Here is a 27,899-nt window from a genome sequence, read left to right on the forward strand (position 1 = left end):
ACTAAAGACTCAAAATACTTTGTGTGAATTGTGAATAATTAGTACTGATTATGCTCCAGGCATGGTGTTAAATGTTTACAGTGAATCAAACTCACTTAGCCTCATTTTAGGAATTAGGGATGGAGACACAAAGATAATAAAGATTTGGGCCAAGGTCCCAACTAGGAAGTGGTGGAGCTAAGTCTGGCTCCCTAATGCCTCTGTGGTACTTTACTGCACTTTCACTGCAGAAAAACAGTATGACCTACTTATTCAGGGCAAAGGATATTTCCAATACACTCTCTTTTCTCTGTCCTTCCTCCAAGAAAGGGTGTGATTTCACATTAAACCTTAGTGAAAATACATGTCAGGGTAAGTCTAATCCCAACTGTAGAATGAAATAATTTTGTCCCTTGGTTAACTGACTGTATACCTCAATGAGCAGGTTTATCTCTGTGGGGCAGAGACCTTTCTCATCCCCTTAAGAGGCTATCTACTTCTGCATATAAAGTTAAACTATAGGAGGTTCTCTCTGAGAATTGTAACTAGATTACCTCTTCGATCCCTTCAAAATGGAGTGACTGAAAGAAAGAGAATTAAATTTAAATGATAGTATCTCATAAAAGGACATTATTTGATAGGAAGGAAGATAATTGCTCTTCTATGCTCTATCGCTCTTAAAATATGAAATGTTTTATTGGTTCTGAACAATATAGGCAAGATTTACAAAATCAGGAATGTATTGTCTTTGATCTCATTCTAAAAATTGTATTTTTGAAAACTTCAGAAGAAATGAAAACGTTAAACTGTAAGGTGATTTTTTCAAAGAATCCAGCAAAATATTTGACATAATAAGCTCTCTTTATGTGTTCCTTTTCATTTCCAGATAATTCTAATGCACTGATCATATTTCTGGTATTTCTGATTATTGTGACATCAATAGCCCTGCTTGTTGTTCTCTATAAAATCTATGATCTGCAAAAGAAAAGATCCAGGTAAGAGTTGATTTTAAGATGAAAAAATAATAATAGTAGTAATAATGATGAAAACCCACCTATGAGGCCAGTTTGGAACCAATTAAGTGAAAAATGTGAATTCAGAGACGACAGCACAAAGTCCAGGACATCACTGACCTTTTGATCAAAGACTTTCACATGGTCTTATTGGTTTATATTAAATATTAATATTTTCTACATTCACTAATAATTGGACGGATTTCCTTTAATAATAACCAATGAAAGAATGTCTTTTCTTTTTGTACAAAGTGGTCAGAGAGATCTAGAAATGACAAAGGAGAGAAGTATCTAAGGAAGGATGTGCATTCCTCTGTCCAGGAACAACTACATTTTACAAAAACCAAGAGTTTCCAAATAAAATAATGTGGTCAGTTATCCGAGTTTGGCTGACCACCCGTAATTGGTTTCTTCCTCCCGACTTTTTCTCCCCCCCATCATCCCCTCCCATCCCCTGCCCTTTTCCTTTTTTTCTTCCCCACCTCCACTCCCTCCTTCCTTCAAGACATTCATTAAACATAAATTGATTGCCAATTTAATTCTATGTTTCTTAAGAGTATGCAAACTTACATTTCTTATTTTCACAGCAATTTAGATGAACAGCAGGAACTTGTTGAAAGGGGTAAGTATGCACATTTTTTACTGGTGATTATCCCCCTCCCATTTGAATCTACTCATTTGAAATAATAATTCAATATTTTAAAAAATCTAACCTGGACTTCCCCTGTGGATACAATGATGAAACTTAAGTTATGTGTTTATTCAACCAGCAAGGATCTATGCATTTCCCAGAGTATGCCAAATATTGTGCCAGCACTGAAAATACATCAGTGACAAGCCACAGACTCTGCTTTTAAAGGTTTAGAATCTAACAGAGGAAGAGAGACATGTGGACAAATATGACAGATTTGATAGATACCATCGTCGTGGACTGTGTGTGGTGCTATAGAAAAATGGAAGATGGAAAGCTGATTGTGGAGAAGGCAGGAATATGGGTCTTCTAAGATTGTGGGGAAACATTGAGGAAGGAGCAGATGGAAAGCCACACAAATGAGGAGTGCAAGTGTATGCACATCCCTGCAAGGGTGGGACACTGGCGGTTCCCACTAAAAGCACAATGATGGACATGACACAAGATTGCAATTTGACTTAGGAAATGAAAACATATTCCCTTTTTCTCTCTTAAAATCTTTTACAGTACTTCTTTCATTTCTCTTTAAAAGTGTGATTTTTGGTCCATTTAAAGGGCAGGAGATAAAGAAGTTGATATCATGTTTATAATATAGGAAATGGTTTGTTTTTTTCATACTCAAGACAGGAAACATTTCAGAACTCCTCTATCTGGTTTTAACTTGTCTCGGAAGGGTTTCCCTCTGCCAGGGCAGGTCCCGAATCTATAAGCAGAAGCTTTGGGGCAGGTTCCTTGAAGCTCCCCAATAGACTTTATTTTCCATTGCAGAGTCTTCCTGACACTGTATTTTATATTCCGCTTGTTTGTTAATCTTCCTCCCTTGTCTAGAATGTGGGCTGTGGGGCAGCAGGGAGCCTTTCCTTTCCCATTTAGTGCTTTATCCCCAGTACCTGGGTGGGCACGTGGATTAAATACGTGTCAATGAATAAGTTAAAGTGGGAGATAAATTGTCCTGAGGGTTAGTTTTTAGAGGTGGGCTGAGGGATGGATGAAGATCACAAGAGTGACAGGCACCTAAGACAGGAGGAGGACCGTTGCCAGGGGTCAAGGAGCATTTATCTCAAAGCTGACACTGATTGTTCCTTGGAGTGGTTAGAACTTACCCAAACTCCATAAAACCCCAAAGGTGGCCCTAGGTCAGAATGAATGAATGCTGGAAATCTCCAGCCACCCAAAGAAGCAACCATACATGGACAGTTTGATAGTTATGATTGGATAGAAAATTTCAATGGACAAAAAGATAAATGTACACCCCTAATGGACATCTTCTTTCTCCATCTAATAAATAGGGGAAGTTAACATGAATACTGAAAAAATACTGTCAGATATACCTTGGATAGTAGGAGTTGTTCCAGTATTCATATACATTTACAGCTATTTACATTAATATGTATTTTGTTATTTAATAAGTTATTTCACAAGCCTAACATATAATGAGTTTCACTCTGGTGGCATAAAATATTAACACAATCTGTTCATAGTCAACTCTAGAGATTATCACATTAAGATGAGTCCCGGGTATAGAGTATTCATCATATTCTCTTATTTATATGCTTACAGTATTTCACAAGTTAAAATAGATACAATAAAAAGAAAAAAAATACAATATAGATGAATATTGTTATTGCCATAAAATGCTTTTAATCCAACAAAAAAATGTATATATCCTCACGGTGGTGATATTTGGTCTGGAATCTGTTCATAAATAGAAAATGAGGAAGGACATTCTATGTAGACAGAACAGTGTGTACAGAAACATGAGGACAAGAAAGTGTGTGAGGCACTTGGAGAACATTCACGCCTAAGATGTAAAGCAAGTGTAGGAAACAGTGTGGTTGAGATGGGTCAGGTGAGATGATAAAAAGGGATCATATATCACATTAGACATTAAAACTTTAACCTTTAGGCTATGGAGCACAAACAATAGTGTGAGGTTTTTTTTTTCAACAAGCAGAGCTGCATGCTCGTATTTGTATTTCAGAAGATGAATTTGTGGCAGTTTAAAAGATAAATCAGCTTGGGGACAGGCTGGAGTCAGGGAGAGGAGTTGGGAAGATGTCCTTACGTGAATGAGGAGGCGTCCTGAGCGTGACCACAGGCAGAAAGGATGGAAAGTACACGGCGACCTGTTGGATACGGGGACAGAGGGAGAAATCGTGGATCACCTGGAAGTTTCCGTCTTGAATGACTTTGTGAATGGTGGTCCTGTTTGCCAAGATTTGAGATACTAGAATAAAGGGAAAATTACTTTGAACATCTTGACTTTGAGGTCCCTATGGAATAACTGGGTGGAAAATCTGAGAATAAGAGGGAAATATTAATACAAAGGCCAGAAGGGGGCTGGAGCCCAAGATTTAGACGTCATAGGTTTACAGGTGAATCTTTATGTGTGAGTGAGATTTTCCAGGTGGAAAGTGTATGAGAAGGAAAAACACTAAGGACTGAATCCAAGGTATATGTTTAACGAAATTTGCATGAACAAGGGAAAGAGAGACATTAACACTAGTCGTGAATCTTTACTACATTTAAAGATGATGAGAAGCAACTGATGAATGTGGAGCCCATCCATGCAGATGTTTTGTTGGAAACTTACAAGAGAAAGATTGCTGATGAAGGGAGACTCTTCCTGGCTGAATTCCAGGTGTGTGCTCTTCTCGATACATGATGAGAAAGTTTACTCTGTTATCAATGTAATTCACCTTAAATGTATTTTATAACCATTTGCCTTGATAGTTTATCCCACGTAATAGTGCAACGGAGTCAAAGCAGTTATTTATTAGCAGATAATTGCAGACCAGAAGATCATCATCATAAAACTAGTCAACATTTCAAGATAATGCTGCCTCGTTGTATGAATACTAGTTATGAAGCTGTATCTCGAAACGCATTTGACTGATTTTGTCCTTGTGCTCTAGGTAATCATCCAAGTGTGTTTTTCAGTGAATTGTAAAGTGGCAGAGCAATAACTTCTAAATTTGCTCTCCCTCATGGGATTTATTTTCCAAGTAGCCTATCATTCATTTTTCTTAAAGAGTGTTTTTTGCATAATTCCTAATAATGTTCATTTCAATTACCATATGCAACTTGTTCATCAGTGTAAAGGAAATACGTTCCAGGAGGTGTCACTTGCTCAAAAGGATAAGCGGCAAGGGGAAATGGTTTTTCTTGAATGTGACCCAAAGGATCTTTGTGTCTTTCAGAGCATTCCGAGGGTATTTGGCAAGTTTTCTATCAAGGATGCTCGAAAACCCTTTAACCAGAATAAAAACCGCTATGTTGACATCCTTCCTTGTAAGTGCTCATCAAGAACTGGATTTCCATACATTTAGGCTGCTTGATTATTCATGATTTCACTTATTTAATATTTCTTTTCTTTGAACAGATGATTATAACCGTGTTGAACTCTCTGACATAAACGGAGATGCAGGGTCCAACTATATCAATGCCAGCTATATTGATGTGAGTAAAAAAATGCATAACAGCCAGATGGTTTTATATCTTCATCATATTGTCTCTGACCATTTTCATTTTTCTGGTATCTATGCATTCTGTTCAGCTCCTTCTTTGTCATGGCAAATTTTTATTTGTTTAAATTTTTTATTTTTAAAAAATTTTATTGGAGTATAGTTGATTTACACTGTTGTGTTAGTTTCAGGTGTACAACAAAGTGAATCAGTTATACATATATCCTCTCATGGAAAATTTTTAGAAATATTACTTGAAATGATTTGAAGGAAGTTCATAAATGCCATTGATATAAACAACAAAATCACTAATATTTGCAAGAATAGTTATTTATTATTTGTTATTGGTGCTAGGTAATATAGGATTTTTCTTTCCAAACAGAATGATAACTAAGAATTAAAATACTCTTGTACCTGTTATACGATGGATATTATCTAAATTATCTATGTGTGTATTTCTCATAAGAGCCCCGTCTTTGCCCCTCACCATAGAGGAGAAAACTGGGAGGCTCTGGTTAATTTGGTACTTTTGCCCTTTTTCTTTTTTATTTATTTATTAATTTTTGTTTTTAGTAAATTTATTTATTTATTATTTTTGGCTGTGTTGGGTCTTCGTTGCTGCATGCGGGCTTTCTCTAGTTGCGGCGAGCAGGGGCTACTCTTCATTGTGGTGCACAGGCTTCTCACTGCGGTGGCTTCTCTTGTTGCAGAGCACAGGCTCTAGGCTCGTGGGTTTCAGTAGTTGTGGCTCATGCACTCAGTAGTTGTGGCTCACAGGTTCTAGAGCACAGGCTCAGTATTTGTGGCTCACGGGCTTATTTGCTCTGTGGCATGTGGGATCTTCCCGGATCAGGTCTGGAACCCGTGTCCCCTACACTGGCAGGCGGATTCTTAACCACTGTGCCACCAGGGAAGTCCCTGCCCTTTTTCAATTAGTAACAGTCTGAGGATATAGTGCATGGTTAATTTATCTAAAATGTTTTAAAATGTAATTTATTAAACAATTGTTCAGTAAGTAATGCATCACATGAATTAAAAAAAATAATAAGCAGTATAAAAACACAGAGAGACAAAATTCCTCCTACTCAATCTACCACTTACCCAGTCCCTCCACCTACCTTAAAAGATAACCTCTATGTTGTTTACTATTTATCCAGCGGGAGTTTTTTAATACACAAAAAAGAAAACACCAACATTTGTTACCCTCTCCTTTATCCAAAAATGTTAACATAATATTCACACTGTTCTGTATAATGTTCCATTTATTTAAAATATATATCTTGGATACATAAAATATCACTGTAAAAGGCAGGGACTGGCAAGGTTTCTCTGTAAGGGGCCAGATAACAAATATTTGGGGTTTTGCAGGACATACCATCTCTGCCACAGCTACTCAGCTCTGAAGCCCAGTGACTACACTTCTATAAACTATACATAATGCAGCTGTTCTGTAAAACAAACTGCATTTACAAAATCAGGCCATGCTGATTTGACCCACAGGCTGTAGGTTGCTGGCTCTGAACACAGAACATTTCAACATCTTTCTTTAATATTTTAAGAGTAATTCTTGGCATAGCAGCATTGTGATGTATTTAATCAGTTCCTATAGTAACAAGCGTTAAATATGGTTTCTAATCTATTATTACAAACAATGGCTTAATGAATAATCTTGACTCATATTATTTCTCAATGAGTTTCAGCATATCTGTAGGATAAATTCCTCAAAGAAGAACTGCCGGCTCAAAGAGAATATGCATTTGTAATTTTAAAAGACATTTCCAAATTGTCCTCCACTGGGGTTGTACCCGTATATGTTCCACCAGCAAAGTATGAGTGCTTATTTCCACACAGTCTGCCAAAACAGTGACTATTGAAAATTGTTTTTGACAATCAAACAGTTGACAAACTGTCTCATACTATCATCCATGCTGGTTTATGAGGTAATTTCAAATTTTTCTCAAAGAAAAAACAATTGAAATTGAGGTTTAGTTTGTTTCTTTTGATCTACATGATTATATAAGCTTTCACAAACTTTCAGTGAAGAAAGTAAAATGTTCAAATTCTATCTATCTATTCATTTATTTATTTAGACAGTGTATTAATTCCCCAGAGTGGACATAAAAAAAAAATCACAAACTGAGTGACTTAAAACAAGAAAGATGTGTTATCTCACAGTTCTGGAGGCTGGAGGTCTGAAATTAAGGTGTGAGCAGAGCCATGCTTCCTCTGAAGGGTCTGGGGAAAAATCCTTCCTTGCCTCTTCCAACTTATAGTGGTTTCTGGCCATCCTTGGCGTTTCTTGGCTGGTAGCTGTATCACCCTGTTCTGTGGCTCTGTCATCACGTTGCCTTCTTCCCTGTGTGTCTCTGTGTCACTGTGTGTCCTTTCTCTTATACACCAGTCGTTGGATTTAGAGCCCGTCTTCATCCAGTATGACCCCATCTTCCACAAAGACCCTATTTCCAAATAAGGTGACATTCTGAGATTCTGGGAGGACATGAGTTTTTTTGGGAACATTATTCAGTCCACTACACACAACTTATGTAAAATTATATAATAATGAAAAAAAACTTTTTTACTTGGATTGTTCATGAAACAATCATCTGCAACTTCTGTGTCCTTTTGTGAGATAGCTGATGATTTTCCAGAGCAAAATTCTTGACCTTAATGATTATGATAACTGTATAATAATAATAATAATAATAATAATAATACAACTTATTATACATTTGCTATTTATCAGTCATGAATTTAAGTACTTTACATATATTGATTCAATGAACTCTCACAACAACTCTGAGGTGTTCCCAATTTTGCTAGTAGAAGCAAAGCTAGGATGTTTTTTCTCAAGTAATCTGTCTAACCCTCTAACCTGTACAATGTCCTACTTCCCATCAACTTTGTTTGATGCATAAGAGTTTTTGTAGGGAGATTGGGATTGACATATATACACTAATATGTATAAAATAGATAACTAATAAGAACCTGCTGTATTAAAAGAAAAAAAAAGAACACACCCTCTCACCATACACAAAAATAAACTCAAAGTGGCTTAAAGACTTAAACATAATACATGACATCAAAAACTCCTTTAAGGGAGCATAGGAAAAACGTTCTCTGACATAATTCATACCAATGTTTTCTTAGGTCAGTCTCCCAAGGCAGTAGAAATAAAAACAAATAAACAACAAAAAAAACCCAACAAAAAAAGTTTTTATATTTTTGTTTCATGTTGTCCCTGTAAATTCTATCCCAAGCAACACATACCTCTTGCCCTGACATGTGCTCTTGGTATCCACGATTCAATTTCTTGTTCATATGATATTCAAAAGGCTTGTTTACAGTGGCAACTAACACTTTCAAATGTGAGTTCATAGTCCAAAAATAATTACTAAGATTGTGTCATAATTTTGGCCTCTATTTTAACTGATTCTGTAGGTGACCACTGCAGGCCTTCACAATTAGCATTGAACAAATTTATTTGTGTATAGTGTCTTTTCCAAACAATAACTTGTTCTTCAAAGTAAAGTCATTGAGAGCAGATTTTATAAGGACTTAGATAGCCTCTAGGGAAAAAAAATATTTTCTTTTCAAATAAATATGGTAATTATAGTATCGAGTTACACTTACTTTTCTCCAACAGACCTGGGAGCTCATGGAAAGAATATGTCTCCAGATTTTAGATAGGTACTTGACAGACTGTAGCCACTCAATGAATACTTGTTGAATAAATAAATGTATGAATAATACTATATCATGAAATAGAAGTTTCAAGAAGTTACTAAAATTAAACATGAATTATTGTGGCCCACGTGACTGAATTTCATCTAAGGGCAAAGGTTATCTCTCTGAAGGGCTTTTCTGATCACTGAGGTAAGTTTGAGGAGTAGGAGATAATTTGGAAGAAACTAGCACAGTGTCTCACCTGTCTCTATTCCTTCTTTGCCTTGGTAACCAGAGTGGAGAAAGCAGACATTGTAGGTAATAAAATGAAAGTTATTGTATCTCTTATCTAGAGTGGCAGAAAAGGATTCTAGGCAATCAGCGGTATATCCCAGCACTCGTTAAGAGGTAGAAGTATGGAGCTAACCTCAGGATGATTTATTGAAAGAAATTGAGTAAAAATCCCCAAAGTATCTCTATGGCTGGTAAGGAGGTTTGAATTCTGGCAGATGGTGCTATAAAGGCTGGCAAGATCTAAAATATAGGAGTGCCTGTATTATGCTTATAAATTGCTGCACCTTCCCACATGAAGATAAAGTCTATCTAGTTTTAAAAATTGTTTAGGGTATATAGCAAAGACCCATGAAGGTCATGAATATTGTTTGTAAATGTTGACTAACATATTTGACACAGTTAACTGCCATTGAGTTAATAAAACCCCCCTTTTAATTTGAAACTGCCCAGGGAAATACACAACCAAGAAATGGCAGATCTAAGGCAACTTCCCTATCTCACACTTTTGCATGTAAATATATAACTGAGCGCTCAGTAAATGATATACCTCTGTGTGTGTTTTGAACAGGGTTTCAAAGAACCCAGGAAATACATTGCTGCACAAGGTAATTTATCTGAAAGTCCAACATTCTTTTTGAAAAATTATTTTATAGCACTTTAAAGAAGATATTTCTTACCAGTTTTTATTTGTTTACCCCCTAGGTCCCAGGGATGAAACTGTTGATGATTTCTGGAGGATGATCTGGGAACAGAAAGCCACGGTTATTGTCATGGTCACTCGATGTGAAGAAGGGAACAAGGTAAGGAGCCAGAAGGTTCATAGGGTGAAGGTCCAGGACTCACAGGGTGGAGGCTGGATGTTAGGAAAAGACAGTGTTGAACTGTATTTTGAAAAGTCACATATGTATGTGCTTGATGACAAAACAGATCATTCTCTGTTTGAATTAGTATAACACTTGATTTAAAATTTCATACTTGTAGAAAAATTAAATATGCACATATATAAATATTTGTATATAAGTATAAAATTTAAATGTTTCTGTTTCATTGCTGTACTTCTATGTGATTCCTAGTTTGTTGCAGTATTATTTTAAGTTCAGTACACTTCTGTGGGCTGATTTCACAAGTACTTGTTAATACTTGAAACACACAGACCTTGGGCAGATAGGTGAAAATTCATGTAATGTGACTTTAGGAAGCGTGAAATCCTCCCCATCCCCCAGCCTGAAATTAACCGCACATAACCACACCATTTCTGCTGACCACCAAGCACGTCCTCATTTAATATGCAGCTAAGCCTGGGAAGATCATCCTTCTTCTGCTGGGTCGTATGAAGGAAATACTTCAGGGCACTTAATGGGAAATGGAATACTTTCCAAGCATCATAGTTTATGGGAGACTATAAAAATGTCTTGAGACTTTCAAAGAATACATTTTTGTTTCTTTTGTTTTACAAAGAATGTTTAATAAACAAATCCATTTACATGAAAAACTGGAATCATTAATGATTTTTTAAAATATAGAACAAGTGTGCATTATACTGGCCGTTGATGGAAGAGGGCAGCCGGGTTTTTGGAGATGTGATTGTAGAGATCAATGAACACAAAAGATGCCCGGATTACATCATTCAGAAGTTGACCATTTCAAATGTGAGTTTGCTTTATGACATAATTTTAATTTTCATCCTGTTTGTCTAAAAATATAATTATGGAATATTAAATGTGAGACATTGAAATATATCTGGAAATTTATTTTTTTAATGAACTGCAGGAGGAAGAGTTGGGTTAGAACAATAACACAAGCCAACAGGGTCAAGTTAAGTCACTAGTGAAAATAGTGTTTGTCCACATCAAATCAAAAGTGTTTATAATGCTGTGACCCTTGAAGTATAAAAAGCTCATCAATTGTGTTAAATGAATGACTGCATTATTGAATGAATGATAAAATGGTCCCTCATCTCAATGGGTTTATTACCATTATGGAAAATATATACAAATGGCACAGAGACTACTGTAAGAAGTTTAAAATTCTAACTCTGTAGGTGAGATAAAATGTTTAGTTCCGAAAAGAAAATTGTCAGTGTGGCCTTAAATAATAGTTAAAATGGTGGTCTTCTCACATATTATATGATTCTGCTCATATGAAAAGTCTACAATAGTCAAATTTATAGAGACAGAAAGTTGGTTAGTGATTGCTTGGGACTGAGGTGGGTGGAGCAGGAATAGAGGTGACTGCTAATCTGTATGGGTTTATTTTGGGGGGGTATGAAAATGCCCTATAATTAGCCAGTGATGATGGTTTACAACTCTGTGAATATAATGAAAACATTTGCACTTTAAAGAAATGTGAAAATATCTTAATAAAGATGTTAAAATATGGAAGTCTTTATAGATAAGGTTGAAATTTTCTCTGAATTCCATTTATTGGAGATTTTCTCAGTAATCTAAATTGTATTTCCATATGATCCAGATACATTTTGTGAAAGAAAAATATACAAGTTGCCTATTTCTCCCAAGGCCTTCTAAAGCCCTGTGGCATCACTAACAACTATGTCCTTGGAAGGCTGTGGAACAATCCTACCAGTGGTTCATGGCCAAAGACATGATGCACTAAAGCCAGGAATGTAGAGGCCAATACCATTCTGGTTATGTTGACTAGTCTGACATTACTATTCTTCATTAACTCAGTTATTTCCTATCTGAAAATTAGAACCAACCAAGTTTGTTTGTTTGTTTATTTGTTTCTTCTATTATCTAAATGTAGGTAGTTCTTCATACTTGGTCAGAGAATTATGAGTTATGCATCTTCTAGTGTTTACCTTGAAACTGGGAGAAACATGAGCTGTAATCTGGAGCTGACTTTCCTCAGTTCTCTCTCTACAGTCGAGCTGACACTTCTAATATGAGAAATATAGTATTAATCAAATAATTAATCAGACTTTCTTCATATGACAATAGTCCTGTTTGTCTTCCTAACAAGCAGAAGTATTTCAAACAGCTGTGAGAATGGCTTTTACTTTGTATCTTTTCACACCCACACACCAATCCCCTTGTTTTGTGTGTTTTTGTGTTTTTATTTTGTTTGTTTGTTTTTGACTTCACAGCATGAAAGTTCCTAGTGGTTTCAGCTACACTTAACCATATGTTACTTACCTTCCTGGTAAGTAATTGCTTAGTGGTTGGTGCATGCCAGTCCTGCGTGATGTCTCAATTCCTAGTTATTCATTGGAAAGGAGTTTAATCTTGAATGAAAAAGAACTTGCACGAGGAGTTTTTTGTACTGTTCCTCCCTTCCACTTACTTATGTCCCATGGTTTGCGTTGAGAAAAAAAAATCATCTAAAAAATATATTATCCCCTGGCTAGAGAAAAGAAAAAGCAACTGGAAGAGAAGTGACCCACATTCAATTCACCAGCTGGCCAGACCATGGGGTCCCTGAAGACCCTCACTTGCTCCTCAAGCTGCGCAGGAGAGTGAATGCTTTCAGCAACTTCTTCAGTGGCCCTGTCGTGGTGCACTGCAGGTAAATAAAGACCCCCACCAAAAGCACAAGGACCATTCAAATTTTCACTCCTTGGGGTGTTAGGGCCACCCTCCCCTTTGGCAATTGCTACTTTGAGAAACAATCTATGAGGAGAAACTGACATTGTTTACCCTGTTTCACCCTTGCTGGCTTTTCCATTAGTTTTCCTACCATGATCAATCATACCTTCAACCTTTTCATTTGTTTTGTCAGTGCTGGTGTTGGACGCACAGGCACCTATATTGGAATTGATGCCATGTTAGAAGGCCTGGAGGCAGAGAGCAAGGTGGATGTCTATGGCTATGTCGTCAAGCTAAGGCGACAGAGATGCCTGATGGTTCAGGTGGAGGTATGTTCCAGGCTACAGTCACTATCTTTATTTATGCCTTTTGGCTTAAATCTTTTTTGTGGTGGGAGTAGTGATCTTAAAGGAAATCCAAATTCTTCTCAACCTCGAACAGTGGGTGAAAATATTTTTTCTTTTAATTTCCTGAAAAATAAAGCACCAATTGAAGTTAGAAGCATTTTGCATTAGTGGCTGAGAGTACTGTGGAAGGAGGATGACTATAAAATGTATTTTAAAAAATAATGAAATAGCACTTACACATATCAGATTGGGAAAATTTTTAAAATGCCAAAACCCAGTTTGACAGCATCTCATAAAATTAAAACTGGGGAGACAAGAATAGGACGGTACAGTGGTTAAGAGCCTGGCTTTGGGAACTAGATGTAGTAGTTTCAAATCGTGCTTGTTATTCTTAATATTGTGCACTATTTTACCCGTGTTTAATGTCCCTGTGCCTCAGTTAAGTCATATGTAAAGTGGAGATAATGATAGTATTTACCTTATAGAGTTAAGACACAAAGGATAACCCAAGTAAGCACTTAGACAAGCTCTTGGAAGATGCATGTAGTCAGTAATTGTAAGCAATGGTTATTATCAAAATTGTCTGCATTTGACCCAGCAATTCTACATGTATGTATATAACTGAGAGAAGCATTTGCAAATGTGTGCAACTAGAAACATGTTCAAGAATGTTCATTGTGTTCAGCATTGTTAGAATAACAAAAAAAAATGGAAAACCTTAAATATATATCAATATGGGAATGAACAAACAGAATGTGGACATATGGAACCTTTGTAAACACATGCTCTGCTGCGATTGACAGGAATAATCTAGGTCTATAGCTCTCTGTGTAGGTAGATGCTCAGATGAAAACAATGAGTGAATATAGTCACCAGATGAAACGTATACAATTCAATTTATGTCATTGTTAAGAAAGGACACAAAAATGTACAATGTTATAAATACATAGATATTAGTGTAGAAGTATGAAAACAGATCGTACACAAGGAAAAAAAAAGAAATTATTTCCTGTGGAAAAACTCAATAGAGGGGAAGGATACTATAGCCAAACTCAGGGGACTAGAGGTGGTGTTAAAGAGGCTTGAATTTTATCAGAAATATGTCATTTATTTAAAAATGGTGGATTCAAATATGATAAAAGGTTAAGAGCTGTTAAATATGGGTTTGGCCTATTGTGATTTTTAGAATAATTTTCTCTATTAAAAGGTTCTAGGAAACTCTTTTAAAAAATGTGTTCTATGGAATATCAACCTGTTTTTTTTCCCAGATATAGTGTGAAACTTATTATAGTTTTATATATTAGTAATTTAACTTACTGACTCAATACTAGTCACAGAAGGAAGTAACAGATAATGTTTTTTAACTGTTAGGAATGAGATATAAGTTATGCCCTACCTTGTAGATGCCTCATCTATTTACCAAGCTATATTTTTTTTTTCTGGAAAAAAAATCTGAGATGGAATTTGCTTAGATCCCATAGAACCATGAGAGCTAAATTCCAGATTACTTAAATTTTACAGATATCAGTTTTCTTCTCCATACATTGTCTCCATATGAGCAAAATTATGGGAATGTAGAATTTATTTAAATGTGATTTATAGAACTTTAAGTTATCAATTAATTATCTATATTCTTCCCTGAAATTGTAGGCACAGTACATCTTGATCCATCAGGCCTTGGTGGAATACAATCAGTTTGGGGAAACAGAAGTGAGCTTGTCTGAGTTACATCCATATCTGTCTAACATGAAGAAAAGAGATCCACCCAGTGAGCCTTCCCCACTGGAGGCTGAATTCCAGGTAACAATAATGATAACAAGAGCACCATTACAGATAACTTGAACCTCTGTCTCTCTTTTCCAGTGCTGTCCTAGGTAATTGACATAGTTCTTGTATTTGGGCCTTGCCATGAAATGGCAAGAAATGAGAGAACTAAGACACACAGAGTTTAAGAGAAATGCCTGAAAGCACACAGCTATTCCATAGGAAACTTGTTTAAACCAAGAAATCTGATTCTACAGCCAATATTTTAACCATTCTTCATTAAGTTGGTATAAAATAAAGTGTCATAATAATAGTATATGGCCACAAAATTGGCCCGCCAAAGGCAATGTAGCATCTCACCTTTAAAAACTACATCTGGTTTTGGTTTGTAAAGGAAATAGTTAGAGGAGTTTATGACCACTTAGGAACATGAACTGACTGGAGAGGGTAGACAGAAACTAAAGGATAAATATTTGTGTCCTAACCTATTTATCAGGCAGTTACTCTGAAAACTAACCTAAGATGTAGCTCACTGTGATTTCAGAGAGTTGGCATAGCTATCTCCAAATTGCTCAGTTGTCAAAAAAATGTTTTGTAACTTTTCTCTTTCACCTATGATTTTCAGTTTATTGAATCTTTCCATAAACTACCAAACTTGTCAATTCAGAGAGTTTCACAGCAAGACCAGGAACGTGCTTTTAATCAGATGCAGAATCGTTCAATGTTTTGGATCAGAGTGGGGCTGGAGTGGGAGTGGAGCTTGAGCTAATCACCATGATGGAAAAGCTAGTAGGCTACCGGCATGGTCTTCGATAGAGGGGTGTTTTCTTATTCTTGCTCTTTTAGCTGATAAATTGACTGCCTTTAATACACTAACCCCACTATACTGCATATAGACAGACACTGTTTAAAACACTTATACATTTAATTTAAACATTCATATGTAAGGTCACTTAAATAAAAGGGTAAATTCTTTGGCTGAACAAATGTGATTGAGTCTGTGCTCTGTACCGAGTACAATTCTAGGCACAAGAATCAAAGTGATTTGTATGCGGTCATGGGGAGTGGGTGTGATCCAGACAGGTAGTGACCACAGCTCTCATAGAAACAGTGAAATTATTCCATCTGAGCAGAAAGGGAGACAGAAAATGAGGGTAGAGATGGAGGTTGGTTTGTAGATTAGTGACGGGAAGTTGAGGCAGTTCTTGTCTAATTGCCTTATTTTTCTCAAGAGAATATGAAGTAAGATCATTGCTTGGGAGTTTAGGGGGACAGAAGTGAGTAGGGCAAAGAAGGGCTTATGCTTGAGAAAGAGAAAAGCATATGAAATAGTTCTATCAAAGTAGGAAAGCAATCTCCCAGGCAAAGGTGGTAGGGGTGCCAAAATTACTGTTGGATCATTTGAAATTTATGGTCATGAAATTAAAGAGAGCCAGTCATTTTTTTGTTTTCTTTTGTTTTTGTTTCCTACAGTAACATTGGGGTTAGAGCTGTGTATAGTTGGATTAAACCCATCTAGAATTTTTTAAAGTGAATAATTGAAAGTTGGGAGGCAAAGGCACTAAAGGTGTTTGCAAAGGAATGATACAGTGTGGATGATAAAGAGCGTATTGGCCACAGAAAGACATGAGGGAAAAAAAGAAAGGAGTAAAAACAATATGATAAAGGTTTTGATAGGATTGCAGATTGCTGGATTGGAGGTACTACAATAAATGACTAGGAAGAATAGAGGTAATTTTCCATAGGAAGGATGGTTGAAGTCATAATTTTTAAAGTGATGCAATCTTTAGAATGAAACCTACCTACAAAAGTGGAGTGGGGAATGTGGATGGCTGAAGAGAGGAGGAATATTATAGGAGGTGAAGAGGCTAAGGAATGAAGAGGCTGGAGTGTGATTTGAAACAAGGTTCCATATTTAGTTTGAAAGAAGACACCATAGTTTTTGAAACATTTATATATAATACATATTCACACATACCTATATATACACACACATATATGTGTATAATCTTCCTGAACTTTGTATGATGAGCTCTCTCAGTTTAGGTTATTCATCCACTTGACAAATATTTAGTTAAGTTATTTATTGGGAAGAAAAGGCTGCAGGCAGGGAGATCTTCCAGTACAGATTGACCTGTAAACAGATATCTAAAGGGCGAGTAGAGGTTAGTAGAGTGAGAAAAAGGGGCAAGGATAGTCCAGGCAGAAAACACACCTGAGAATCTGCTAAGAGTTAAAGGGCAGCTTAGCCCCTTCCAAGGCTGGAGGAAGTAGGTTTGGCTGCAGTGCAGAGGGTCGCAGCAGGAGGTGAGGCTGCAGAGACAGTCAAGGGCATCTCCCGACAGGCTTTCTGTGCTGTACGGATGCTGAATCCTTCCTAACAAAGATGGGAAGCTGCCAAAAACCTGAGGGGGGACCTGCTCTGTTTTGTGTTTTAGAAGGATTAGAGCAAGTGAGATTGAAGACAAAGAGGCCAGTGAAAAAACTGCTGATGTTTTCAAGTGAGAAATGAAAGCAGATTGGACTAAGTAGGAACAGAGAAAAGCAGAAGGATCTGAGAGCTCCACCTGGAGAAATGATAGGTCTTGCCGACTGATTAGCTACCGCGAGGGAGAGGGAAATAGTCTGGAGGGCTTAAAGAAATGAGATATTGATTATTTGAAGTGTGAGCCTAGTCTTCGGCAAATGCTTCATCTGGAGAATTTACTTTGGATCATTTAAAATAACTTACCATTGCTTTTGCAATATGGAGAATAATCAACATCTATGCGGTGCTTTCAACTTATACAAGAATAAACCATACTATTTTGCTATCCAGCACCTCTTAACCGGGAAACATATTCTGTTATATAATCGTATATGTTCAAATTCGCCATGTCAAAGTACTTAATACCTGAGCAATTATAAAGAAAAATTCAGAGGCAAACTTAAAAATTGTGCCCTTAAGGAACGTATGCAAATTTCACAAAACCTGGTGAACCTCTTTTCTTTAGGGTGCAACTTGCGCTACAATAATAAACTAAGCCAATACATAAATTTTTAAAGGAGTTTTCCTTTCTGTTTCTTTTTTCTTTTTTCCCCTCAGAGACTTCCTTCATATAGGAGCTGGAGGACACAGCACATTGGGAATCAAGAAGAAAATAAGAGTAAAAACAGGAATTCTAACGTCATTCCATGTATGCAGCTTACTTTATTTTTTGTATCAGATAAAGTGAAGCTCTCTTTGAATTTGTTTAATGTGAGACACACACACACAAACCATTTGGAAGCAAGTTTTCAATATTTGCTTGACAGTAGAGAATAGTTATAGGGTATTTGAATTTTAGTTGTAGCAAATACATTGAACCCCAAACATTTACAATGGACTTCGGAGGACAGACAATATTCCATGTTTTCTTTGTGCCAGTTAGTTCAGAAATGGGTTTTCAGAAAGACGTAACTTCTGAAGCTGAGGGAAAAAAGCCAACTCCTCTTTATCAGTTTTCGCTCATCTTCAGTTTATTGCAGTTATTTACTCCAGGGTAATTGCCAAATAGCAAAATTACATCCTTTTTGTTCCCTTTATGTTTTCTGTTTATCACTTCCTTACACCAAGGAGGTTAAAAGTAGACGGGAAATATACTATAAATCATCAAATTTAACAGATCAAAATAAGCATCATTTTCAAGACTTGAATTTTGCTACTTAAGTATATTAATAGGACCATGCCTGGTACAACTATAATTTTATTCAGTTGCCTACACTAAAACTAGCATGGAGAAAATATAACCCAAGGTAATAGGCTGAACAACCAAATAAATCGGATCAATGCATGGCTGACCTAGTTAATTACAGAAGAGGTCATTATGAATATAGTTTAAAATATGGAATTGATGGTGATGTAGCTAATCAGATCATTTGATCAGGTTATTATAAATGAAAGAAATTGAGAAACAGTAAGAAATTATGGACTAAATACTTTTCTTGTTGAAATAATTATCTGAGGTACCAATTTAATTAAGATTGTTAATTGAATGTTAATATGATATAATTGAGAAATTAGGATTTTACTTAAGCTATGTATTTTATTAACATATATATATATATTTAAAACTTTTATCCATCAGCATGATGATATTCCATGGAAAGCTATAGTATATATATCAAAGATTGCATAATCGTATGGAACATTATGACATAGAGTTATGGTCTATATTTTTTCCTGGAACTTTCTTGGGATCTTTCTATTAGGCTTTTAAAAATTAATTTGTTGATCAATAAAAATGGAGCAGCATCTCATTCCTTGTAGATCAATACATGTACATCATGTTATCTGTCACTTCTAAGTGACTTTCTAATTTCCACATGACGATCAACCAGAGATTAGGGGCCTTTAAAGGAAGACTGACTGCTACTTTGTTTTGCGTAGATGACTTTAACAGAGTGACACTTAAACATGAACTGGAGATGAGCAAGGAGAGTGAGCACGACTCAGATGAGTCCTCTGATGATGACAGTGACTCAGAAGAGACGAGCAAATACATCAATGCCTCCTTTGTAATGGTAGGTCCTTATGCTTCCAAAACCCAAGGTCCAACTCTAAAAAATATATGTATGTTATTATGGCCATGCATTAAGTGATTCTATAAAAGAATGATGAGCTTGACCATAACTATGTATTGATTGACATGAGAGTTTCCCCTTTTAATGCTATATCTTTACTTATTGCAACACTCAGATGTTAAAACCTAATGAGTCGATACAAAACAAAACAATGCTATTAGTTACAGTTTATGACAAACATGACTATAATATAATTTGAAAAATAATGACATTTCGGCAAAAGCAAGTATTTGAAAATGTTTATACTTACTCATATACCCAAATTGTAAGCAAACCTAAATTTGCATATTTGTATAGTTAAAGACTTTTCATTCCGATTTTCTGAATATTTAAATGGGTCTGCGTCACATATATATTTTTTGATACACTGAGAATTCAAACAAAGAACTTTTAGTAATTCAGTAAATACTTTTTGCACGTACACTAAGTTGAATTTATTTCTTTTCTCAGTTTTCTCAAAATATTGATATGTATTCATAGAATGTTAATTATAAGATAGCAGAAGAATATATAAATATAAATTAGAGACATGATGAAGATAACTTGAAATGCTTATGCTTTTTTTTTTCTTTTTACCATCACAGTAAGCTTTCCAGTGGAAAAAAATGGTATTTTTGGAAGGAAAAATTTTTAGTTTTCTAAAATAATATCTTCTAAACTTGATTTCACACTATTAGGTATTATCATTAACTAAGTAAAGATCTTATATATACATATCACATTGTTTTTTGGACCTAAGAATCTTTTTTTTCACTTTTAAAAAATTAAAGTATAGTTGCTTTGCCATGTCATGTTAATTTCTGCTGTACAGCAAAGTGATTCATATATATATATATAATCTTTTTTAATATGTTTTCCACTATGGTTTATCACAGGATTGGACCTAAGCATCTTAATATTAGGTAACAGCATTGATATCAAATTAAGTGACTATACTTTCAAACAGTTATTTTAAGCATACACTGTTTGCTCTCCAGCACTAGTAACTAAGTCTCACCTTTATTTTTTTTAAAGAGTTATTGGAAACCTGAAGTGATGATTGCAGCTCAGGGACCACTGAAAGAGACCATTGGTGACTTTTGGCAAATGATATTCCAAAGAAAAGTCAAGGTGATTATTATGCTGACAGAGCTAAAGAATGGAGACCAGGTTTGTACTTTTAAGAAGCTTTTAAGTCTTTCTGCCCTAAAATCTGATTCTTCATTCTTGGATTACTTACTTGATCACTATACCTGAGTCCTTTTGATCTGTCTGTCACACAATTCCATTTGTTCATTCTCCCCGTTTTCCATCCAAGCACTGGCCTCCAAAGTTTTGCATTCGGGTTCTGACCCTCTCTCCTGTTTGCTCCTCACCAGCCCTGCCTACTGCTCACGGATCATATGAGGCACAGCAATCCCAGTGTCACCCTCTGCTAAAAACAACAAACAGTCACATTTTCCTTTTTTTTTTTTTTAATCAGGATAGAAACCAAACTCCTCAGTCTGATATTTATGACCCTCAATAATTAAGCCCTATGTATCTTTCCGTTTTCCTCATATATTTATGTTTTCCATACTTTCCACCCTGGACAAGTAGATTTACTGACTGGATCTTAACACTTCATTTGTGTTCTCATCATTGACTTGATTTTCTGACATTCTATGTATCTAAATGTGCCTTCTCTTCCCATTTTGATCCCGTTCTTCTAGAACGATAAAACTCTGGAAAATTTATCTAAATCTTGTCTTCTTTATATCCATGTAATATTTATTGTCATAAAATTCTATAGTTGGAGGTGAACCTGAAATCTAATTTGATCTTCTGCCTAATGCCTGTTACATGTATTTGAGCCTTTCCGAATACCTCAAGTTATCAAAATTTACCTGGCAGTACATCTTAATTTTAGCACCTAACACATCATCTGACATATGTTAAAGCTTATTTAATAAATATTCTCATAAGTACGCATTATACTATATGCCTTCTTTTTCTCTCTCTTTTTTCCCTATGTACCCTTGTACATAGAAAATAGGTTTTTTTTTAATCTTTCTGTTTTTTCTTTTTTAAAAAAGAAATCTATGTTCAGATTTTCAACGTGGAATTCTAGCAATCTTTTCCTTCATCTAAATTGGGAAAGTCAGGAAATGGAACGGGATTGTGGGCAGGAATGCCTATCATGGTCAGCAACTGTGGGACTGTAGTTGGTGGAGAACCATTTGAAGAAGGAGGAAATACCCTTGTGATCCACCTGTTCTTCAATCTAACCCTTTCCTTGGATATTCAATCAACTGACTTAGACAAGATAGAGACAAAGCTCCAAGAGGTGTAACCTCCTTCCCCAAGGACCCCTGGAGGAACAGAGAGACTTAAGTTATTTCAGGGGTCATGACCAACATCAGGTCAATCCAAACATTTTGAAAAGGTGATGGTGAGGACAGGGAAGGAAGGGAAAAACAAATCTGAGATCTACACCAGGGATGGCAGAGCCATTCCTGTGGTGACCTGGCCACCTCAGGTATCCCTAGGTTCCCTTGATTTGCACAAAGCAACACCATGTATTTGTTGAATGGATGTCCAACATACTTCAAATAGATTTTAGATCTTTATGATTAAGATTCAATTTTAGAGCACAAGTTGTAATTTCAAATTTAATAGAACAGAGGGAAGAAAAGAGAAAGAGGACAGGGATAGAGCAAAGACAGAGAGAGGTACTCTGAGGGCATTTAAAAACAAACAGAACCCTTGGGCAGATGATGTTGAATCATGTTCTTTCTTCTCTAGGAAGCCTGTTCTCAGTACTGGGGGGAAGGAAAGCAAACATATGGAGACATAGAAGTTCATATGAAGGACACCAATAAATCTTCAGCCTATACCATCCGTGCATTTGAACTGAGACATTCCAAGGTATACAAACAATTTCAGGAGTATGTATCTTTGGGACAACTGATCTGGTTGAAAAGCTAATAAAAACCATTCTATGAACACAAAGCAACTCTTTCTATAATGTTCTCAGAATACAATTTTTAAATGATTTAAATGAAAGTAACTGTGAGGAAAACATGACTATCAACTTATCAGATGGTCTGAGCTTCACTCGAGTTCATGTTCCCCTCCCTTCTTGTTTTAGAGGAAAGATCCACGAACTGTGTACCAGTACCAATTTAATAACTGGAATGGAGAAGAACTGCCTGTGGAGCCCAAAGAATTAATCTTAATGATTCAGAATCTCAAACAGAAACTTCCCAAGAATTCCACCGAAGGGAATAAGTTTCACAGGAATGTGCCTCTCCTCATTCACTGCAGGTGGGTGGGATTTGATGGGATGTGCTCTAAAAATCAGCATCCTTCTTGACCTCTTGGTTTGCACTTTCTGTTAAATTCTATTTCTCCTAACAGATAAAAATGCATGACTGCAGTGGAAGCCTCTTAGGGAGTCGGTCACTCTCTCCCATGTGCTCCCACAGCATAACTATTATAGAAATACAGTAGAAATAATTATATTTTAGTGCAAAGTTGTTAGGCTATGAACCTGGAATGTCACATGTCCTGAATGAATGAATGAATGGAAGGATGCAAGGACAGACGGATGGATGGATGTTGCATTTAATTTCTGCCTAAGTGCATTGAGCCACGCTATTAGGCATCAGTAAAATCCAGAAGACTGAATGTTTTGCCTCCAATAAACATATCTTAAGCTATTTATTAAACTGAAATCTCAATGTTTAGCAGCTTCGATTTGAAACCCATCACCTGACTCTCTAAATGGACCCCAAAGGCAAAGATTTTAATAATATACATAATAATACTTGAATTGATTAACTTCTGTTATGCAGACCCTTACTTTCATCTGTGATAAATATACACCTTAAATAAGATATATTGAAAGAAGTGTGTGTGATATAAAATGTTTGCATAAAAAATGGTAAAGTAAATTAGAAATGAAAAATAGTAAAGTAAAATGAGAATTGTAAATCTAGCAAAGGGCTTTTAGAATTTTTGAGAAACCTTCATTATTATTATTAGAATTGTATACACTATAATCAGGACCTTAGACAGATATTACTTTTTGGCATTTATTTGAGTTTTCAAAGGTAAAACTTACATGGAAAGAAAAATAAGAAGGGAAGTTTAGGCTTTAAAACTGTATGTGTTTCTTAGGGAATGGTGGAATACCTACTATATGTTCCTTGTTATGTACAATAAATAAAGTTCTGCTATTAAGAAATTCTTTAAATTGAATTTTTATTATAATGTAACATACCTCTCACAGTTTGGTAAGTAATTTGTTTGCCCTCTCTTTAATTAGTAACTTCACTAGGTATCAATTTTCTATTGGTGCAGAAGTGTTAACATTTGTAAAAAACACTGGAGAGGCAGAAGAGAGGAGAAAAAGCATGTGGTTTAGTAATTTACAAAATATCAGGTCCAGTATTTCTGGTTTCATCAGCTTCTAGCCATTACTTTATCTTCCTTAAATCACAGTATCCTCATCTATCTGGCGGATATTATAATATTTGTCTTTACAACTTCAGATGTAAATTAAAGTGCATTATAATTGGTAAAGTACTAATAGAAGAAAGTATATTTTTAAACCTTACGACAAATATTTTTTAAACTAAAGGACTATTATATTCTCAAATTGAAAAACGTTTGCATAAAACATGCACTTAGCAGAAATGCTTTTTTCTTAAGAGATTGGAATAAAATAATTACAGTAAACATGAAGTGGAAGCATGTATTCTTGTCTCTCTCTTTCAATTTTTATTCCAATGTCACTTTCTCCATATAATGTAGAATTTTATTTTAATCTATTCTTTCTTTTTTAGGGATGGATCTCAACAAACAGGAATATTTTGTGCTTTGTTAAATCTCTTGGAAAGTGCAGAAACAGAAGAAGTGATAGATGTTTTTCAAGCAGTAAAATCTCTACGCAAAGCTAGGCCAGGAATGGTTCCCACATTTGTAAGTATACCTCATCATTGCTTTTAACATGTTTTACATTATTATTTTGACAATTTCTTCTCTCCCCTTCCCTCCCCTCCCCCTCTTCTGATCCTCTCCTTTCCATTACTTCTTTTCTATTTACTTTTCTAGTCTTCTCTTTTAAATTCCATTTTACATGATAATTCACATTGAATTATTATTAGTATAAATAAGAGACCTAACTGGAGTTTGCCAACACTTTGTGGTGGTGGTTCTTGAAGAACATGTTTTTAAAAGCTCATGGATTCCTTCAGTTCCCCCACCTTTAATCCTGTATCCATTTGTGTTGCTGCGTAGCAAATCACCCCAAAATTTAGAGACTGAAAAAAAAATAACGTTTATTATAATTCAATAATATGTTTGGTCAGCTGAAGAGTCCTGCTGATCACATTAGGCTTAGCCAACCTGGACCAGGCTCACGGCTATGTGTGCTGTCGCTGATGTGTCCACTGCAATTTGGCTTGTCCAAAAAGACCTTGACTGCCACTAGGCTGGCAGTTGGCTGGCATTTAGCTGTGGCAATAAGGATGAGTGTATCGCATGTCTCTCCTCATCCAGAAGCCTAGCCCGACACATTCCCATAAAGACAGCAGGGTTCATAGGGGCAGAATAAGACCCCTTGGAGGCCAGACTTGGGACTGGAACATGCCTTCGTCTGCATTTTAACAATTCACAAGGCCAGCTCAGGTGTAGGGATGGGGTCATAGACTCAACCTTTGTCCAAAGGGCCTGCAAAGTCACCTTGCAAAGACGTGTGGATACAGAGAGGATAATGAGTGAGCATTGTTGTAATCAATTTAAGCTGTGTCCCTTGTAAGTGGTAGTGACCACAGATGATGGTCTGGGAATTAGTAACAAAGTAAACTTAACTACTCACTCAAATATAGGCAGCTTTTACTTATGTATGACCTTGAGCTTGCATGTATTGATGTTAAAAGTATATTGAGTGCCTGCTATGTGTTTTACCATTAAGAGACTTATTGTTTAGTGTGAGGAAAATGCAGACATTTATTAAACAATGTAGTAAGTGAAATGACAAGAAATTATTAGAAGGATATGAATGAGGGCACTGAATTTAACCCAAGGGGATCAGATTGGCTTCCTGAAGCAGGTGACTCCTGATCTGATGCTAAATGATATGTAGGAATGAACCAAGAGGGTGGGCACCAAAATTGGCTTCCTTTGCAAAAGCTTGGGAATCAGACACCCCACATGGCCTGCGAGGGGGCCGAACACCAGTCTGGTGTGGCTACAAGGTAAATTCTGAAGATTGCCCTGCAGTCAGTCCTTTAGAACTGTAAGGAGGGTAAACCACTTAAAATGTTCTTTTTATGAAAACACATGAGAATTGTTTTCTGATACCCAGGTCTTCCCCAAGTAAATGATTATGTCTTGCTAATTTTCATCTGATGTAAAAGTAATGACATAAACCTCTTTTGTGTAATTCCTTCCTTCTTCCCTTTATTAGGAGCAATATCAATTCCTGTATGACGTCATCGCTAGCACCTTCCCTGCCCAGAATGGGCAGGTGAAGAAAAACAACCAACAAGAAGATAAAATTGAATTTGATAATGAAGTGGACAAGTCAAAGCAGGATGCTAACTGTGTGAGTCCACCTGGTGCCCAGGATAAGACCCCTGAAGGAAATAAAGAGGATGAAAGTTCCAAACCTGCAAGTGGTGCTGAGGGGCCAGAACATTCCGCCAATGGTCCAGCGAGTCCAGTTTTAACTCAAAGTGCATAGGAAGAGACAAACATGGGGCAACTCAAAGGCTCACAATAAATGTTATTTCTATTTTTTCTAGAACTAGAAAGACAAAATAGATATGCAATGGATTAATGAAGTGCATGGACCAATATTTGTGGGAAGTTTCTCTTTTACAACTGTAGCAAAATATTTAAGACAGTTTAGCTGAAGCATTTTGTACAGTCTTATACTTATTTTAAATTTTATCCATCATTCAGCAAAAAACAACTTCTTTGTAGTCTTTGTGTGTGTGTGCGTGTGCGTGTGTGTGTGTGTGTGAGGCAGACAGACAGACAGAAACAAAGAGGCAGAGAAAGAGAGAGAGAGAGAGAGAGAGAGGATGCTTTCAAGTAAATCTAAGTGCTCTTGAGAAACTTTGCTTTTTTTTGTTTTTTTTTTTAAGAAACATAACATTTTATACGGAAAATATTAACTTTGCTCAAAGGTTGTATTTTTTTAAATCATAAATTGTGTGTGGGATCTGTGTAAGAATAACATGTACATTTCTAGAATGACCTCAAGATGGCCTCCTTGTTCTACTGAAATATATCTTATAGTTTACTATGTTACTTCTAGAAATAGACATAAAATAGTAGGTGTGTATAGTTACTATAAGAAAGTTAACTAAATTAACATTCGGAAATCTTATATTCCGTATGTTAGCATTTAGTACAATATTTCAAGCTTATTTAATCTAATTTAAAATTTCAAGAAAGCCTATCTTGTTATCTTCATGTGGTGTTTACGATTTTGCAACATGGATTATTCTCTGTATAATATGTGAAATTCATTGCTTGATACTTTTGACCCAAAATTATATGTTTGTTACAATTGAACTTAAATAAACATCTTTAAACAAATGCAATTTGTATTCAATCCTTAGGACAAAAATTGAGTCATGCAAATGTATTTGTTTTAAATATTTACATACAAAGCCTAACGTAGCTATTTTTATGGAATAAGACATTGATATGAGATATATAATATTGCATATTAATATTTTTATGGTAAAATTTGTCCTTGCCTTTCACTGAAGTGCATTTACTTTGAATTTCTCAAATGTTTATACTGCTTTTACCAGGAATTGATAACAACAACAATGAAATCCAATCATTATCTTTTCTTGTACATAAGTGTTCACATGTTCATACATGAATTATGTAAGCAGATATTGAAATAAAGGCTTATGCAATTAACATTTGTAGAACAACTCTATAGATTTTATTTTTTTAAAGATCTATAGTCTAATAATTGTTTGGGAGCTAGAAAAAATTCAAGAAAAGGTAATAAAGAAAACTTTTATCGAATTTACATCAGTTTATTACATTAGTCACACACTGCCTCTAAGTTGGCTTGGTTCTCTACATCTTCACTCTCCTGATTGAGTTTAAATATCTCAACAATACATTATCAATTGTTTTTCATTCAACTCACATTTGTTTTGTGTTCATCCTTCTAATCCTTTTATTATACACACAAAATTAGAATAAGTCTTTACATATTTGTATAATACCTTGCCGTTAACATATTAAAAGATGTGAATTTTAGAATGAAGCAGTAGTTTCTAACTTACATTGTTTACTTATATCTCTTTACTTACTAATGAAAAAAAGGGGGGTTGGGAATCATGTGCTACGAGCTCCAGAAAGAAAGAAAACTTGCTTTCATTTCTCTCATTACTCATTCAAACAATGTGCATCGGTTTCTCCAACGGAAACTTGATCAGTCGCCATTTACTAGACAATGTAGTTAAAATTTAGAGTTCTCAAATTCAGTAGACTAGCGTCATATGTGTCTATTTTTTCTGTGAACTGCTTCAAAGTGTAAA

General features: G+C 35.7%; 1 protein-coding gene across 1 annotated transcript in view; it reads left to right on the top strand.

The window, feature by feature from the left end:
• The window catches only part of PTPRC (protein tyrosine phosphatase receptor type C), a 123,355-nt gene extending 97,287 nt beyond the window's left edge, over window positions 1-26,068 (top strand). The window contains exons 14-31 of the mRNA XM_060078966.1: window positions 866-974; window positions 1,580-1,614; window positions 4,215-4,324; window positions 4,884-4,974; window positions 5,066-5,142; window positions 9,673-9,709; window positions 9,807-9,904; window positions 10,628-10,753; window positions 12,469-12,626; window positions 12,840-12,975; window positions 14,644-14,793; window positions 17,843-17,933; window positions 19,166-19,299; window positions 20,374-20,508; window positions 22,123-22,245; window positions 22,469-22,644; window positions 24,168-24,303; window positions 25,793-26,068. Coding sequence (XP_059934949.1) covers window positions 866-974; window positions 1,580-1,614; window positions 4,215-4,324; window positions 4,884-4,974; window positions 5,066-5,142; window positions 9,673-9,709; window positions 9,807-9,904; window positions 10,628-10,753; window positions 12,469-12,626; window positions 12,840-12,975; window positions 14,644-14,793; window positions 17,843-17,933; window positions 19,166-19,299; window positions 20,374-20,508; window positions 22,123-22,245; window positions 22,469-22,644; window positions 24,168-24,303; window positions 25,793-26,068 — 2,198 coding nt within the window. The remainder of the gene's footprint in view (window positions 1-865; window positions 975-1,579; window positions 1,615-4,214; window positions 4,325-4,883; window positions 4,975-5,065; window positions 5,143-9,672; window positions 9,710-9,806; window positions 9,905-10,627; window positions 10,754-12,468; window positions 12,627-12,839; window positions 12,976-14,643; window positions 14,794-17,842; window positions 17,934-19,165; window positions 19,300-20,373; window positions 20,509-22,122; window positions 22,246-22,468; window positions 22,645-24,167; window positions 24,304-25,792) is intronic.
• Window positions 26,069-27,899: the final 1,831 nt, after the last annotated feature.

Source organism: Mesoplodon densirostris, chromosome 2, assembly GCF_025265405.1.
Source record: "Mesoplodon densirostris isolate mMesDen1 chromosome 2, mMesDen1 primary haplotype, whole genome shotgun sequence".
In the NCBI taxonomy this organism is placed as follows: Eukaryota; Metazoa; Chordata; class Mammalia; order Artiodactyla; family Ziphiidae; genus Mesoplodon; species Mesoplodon densirostris.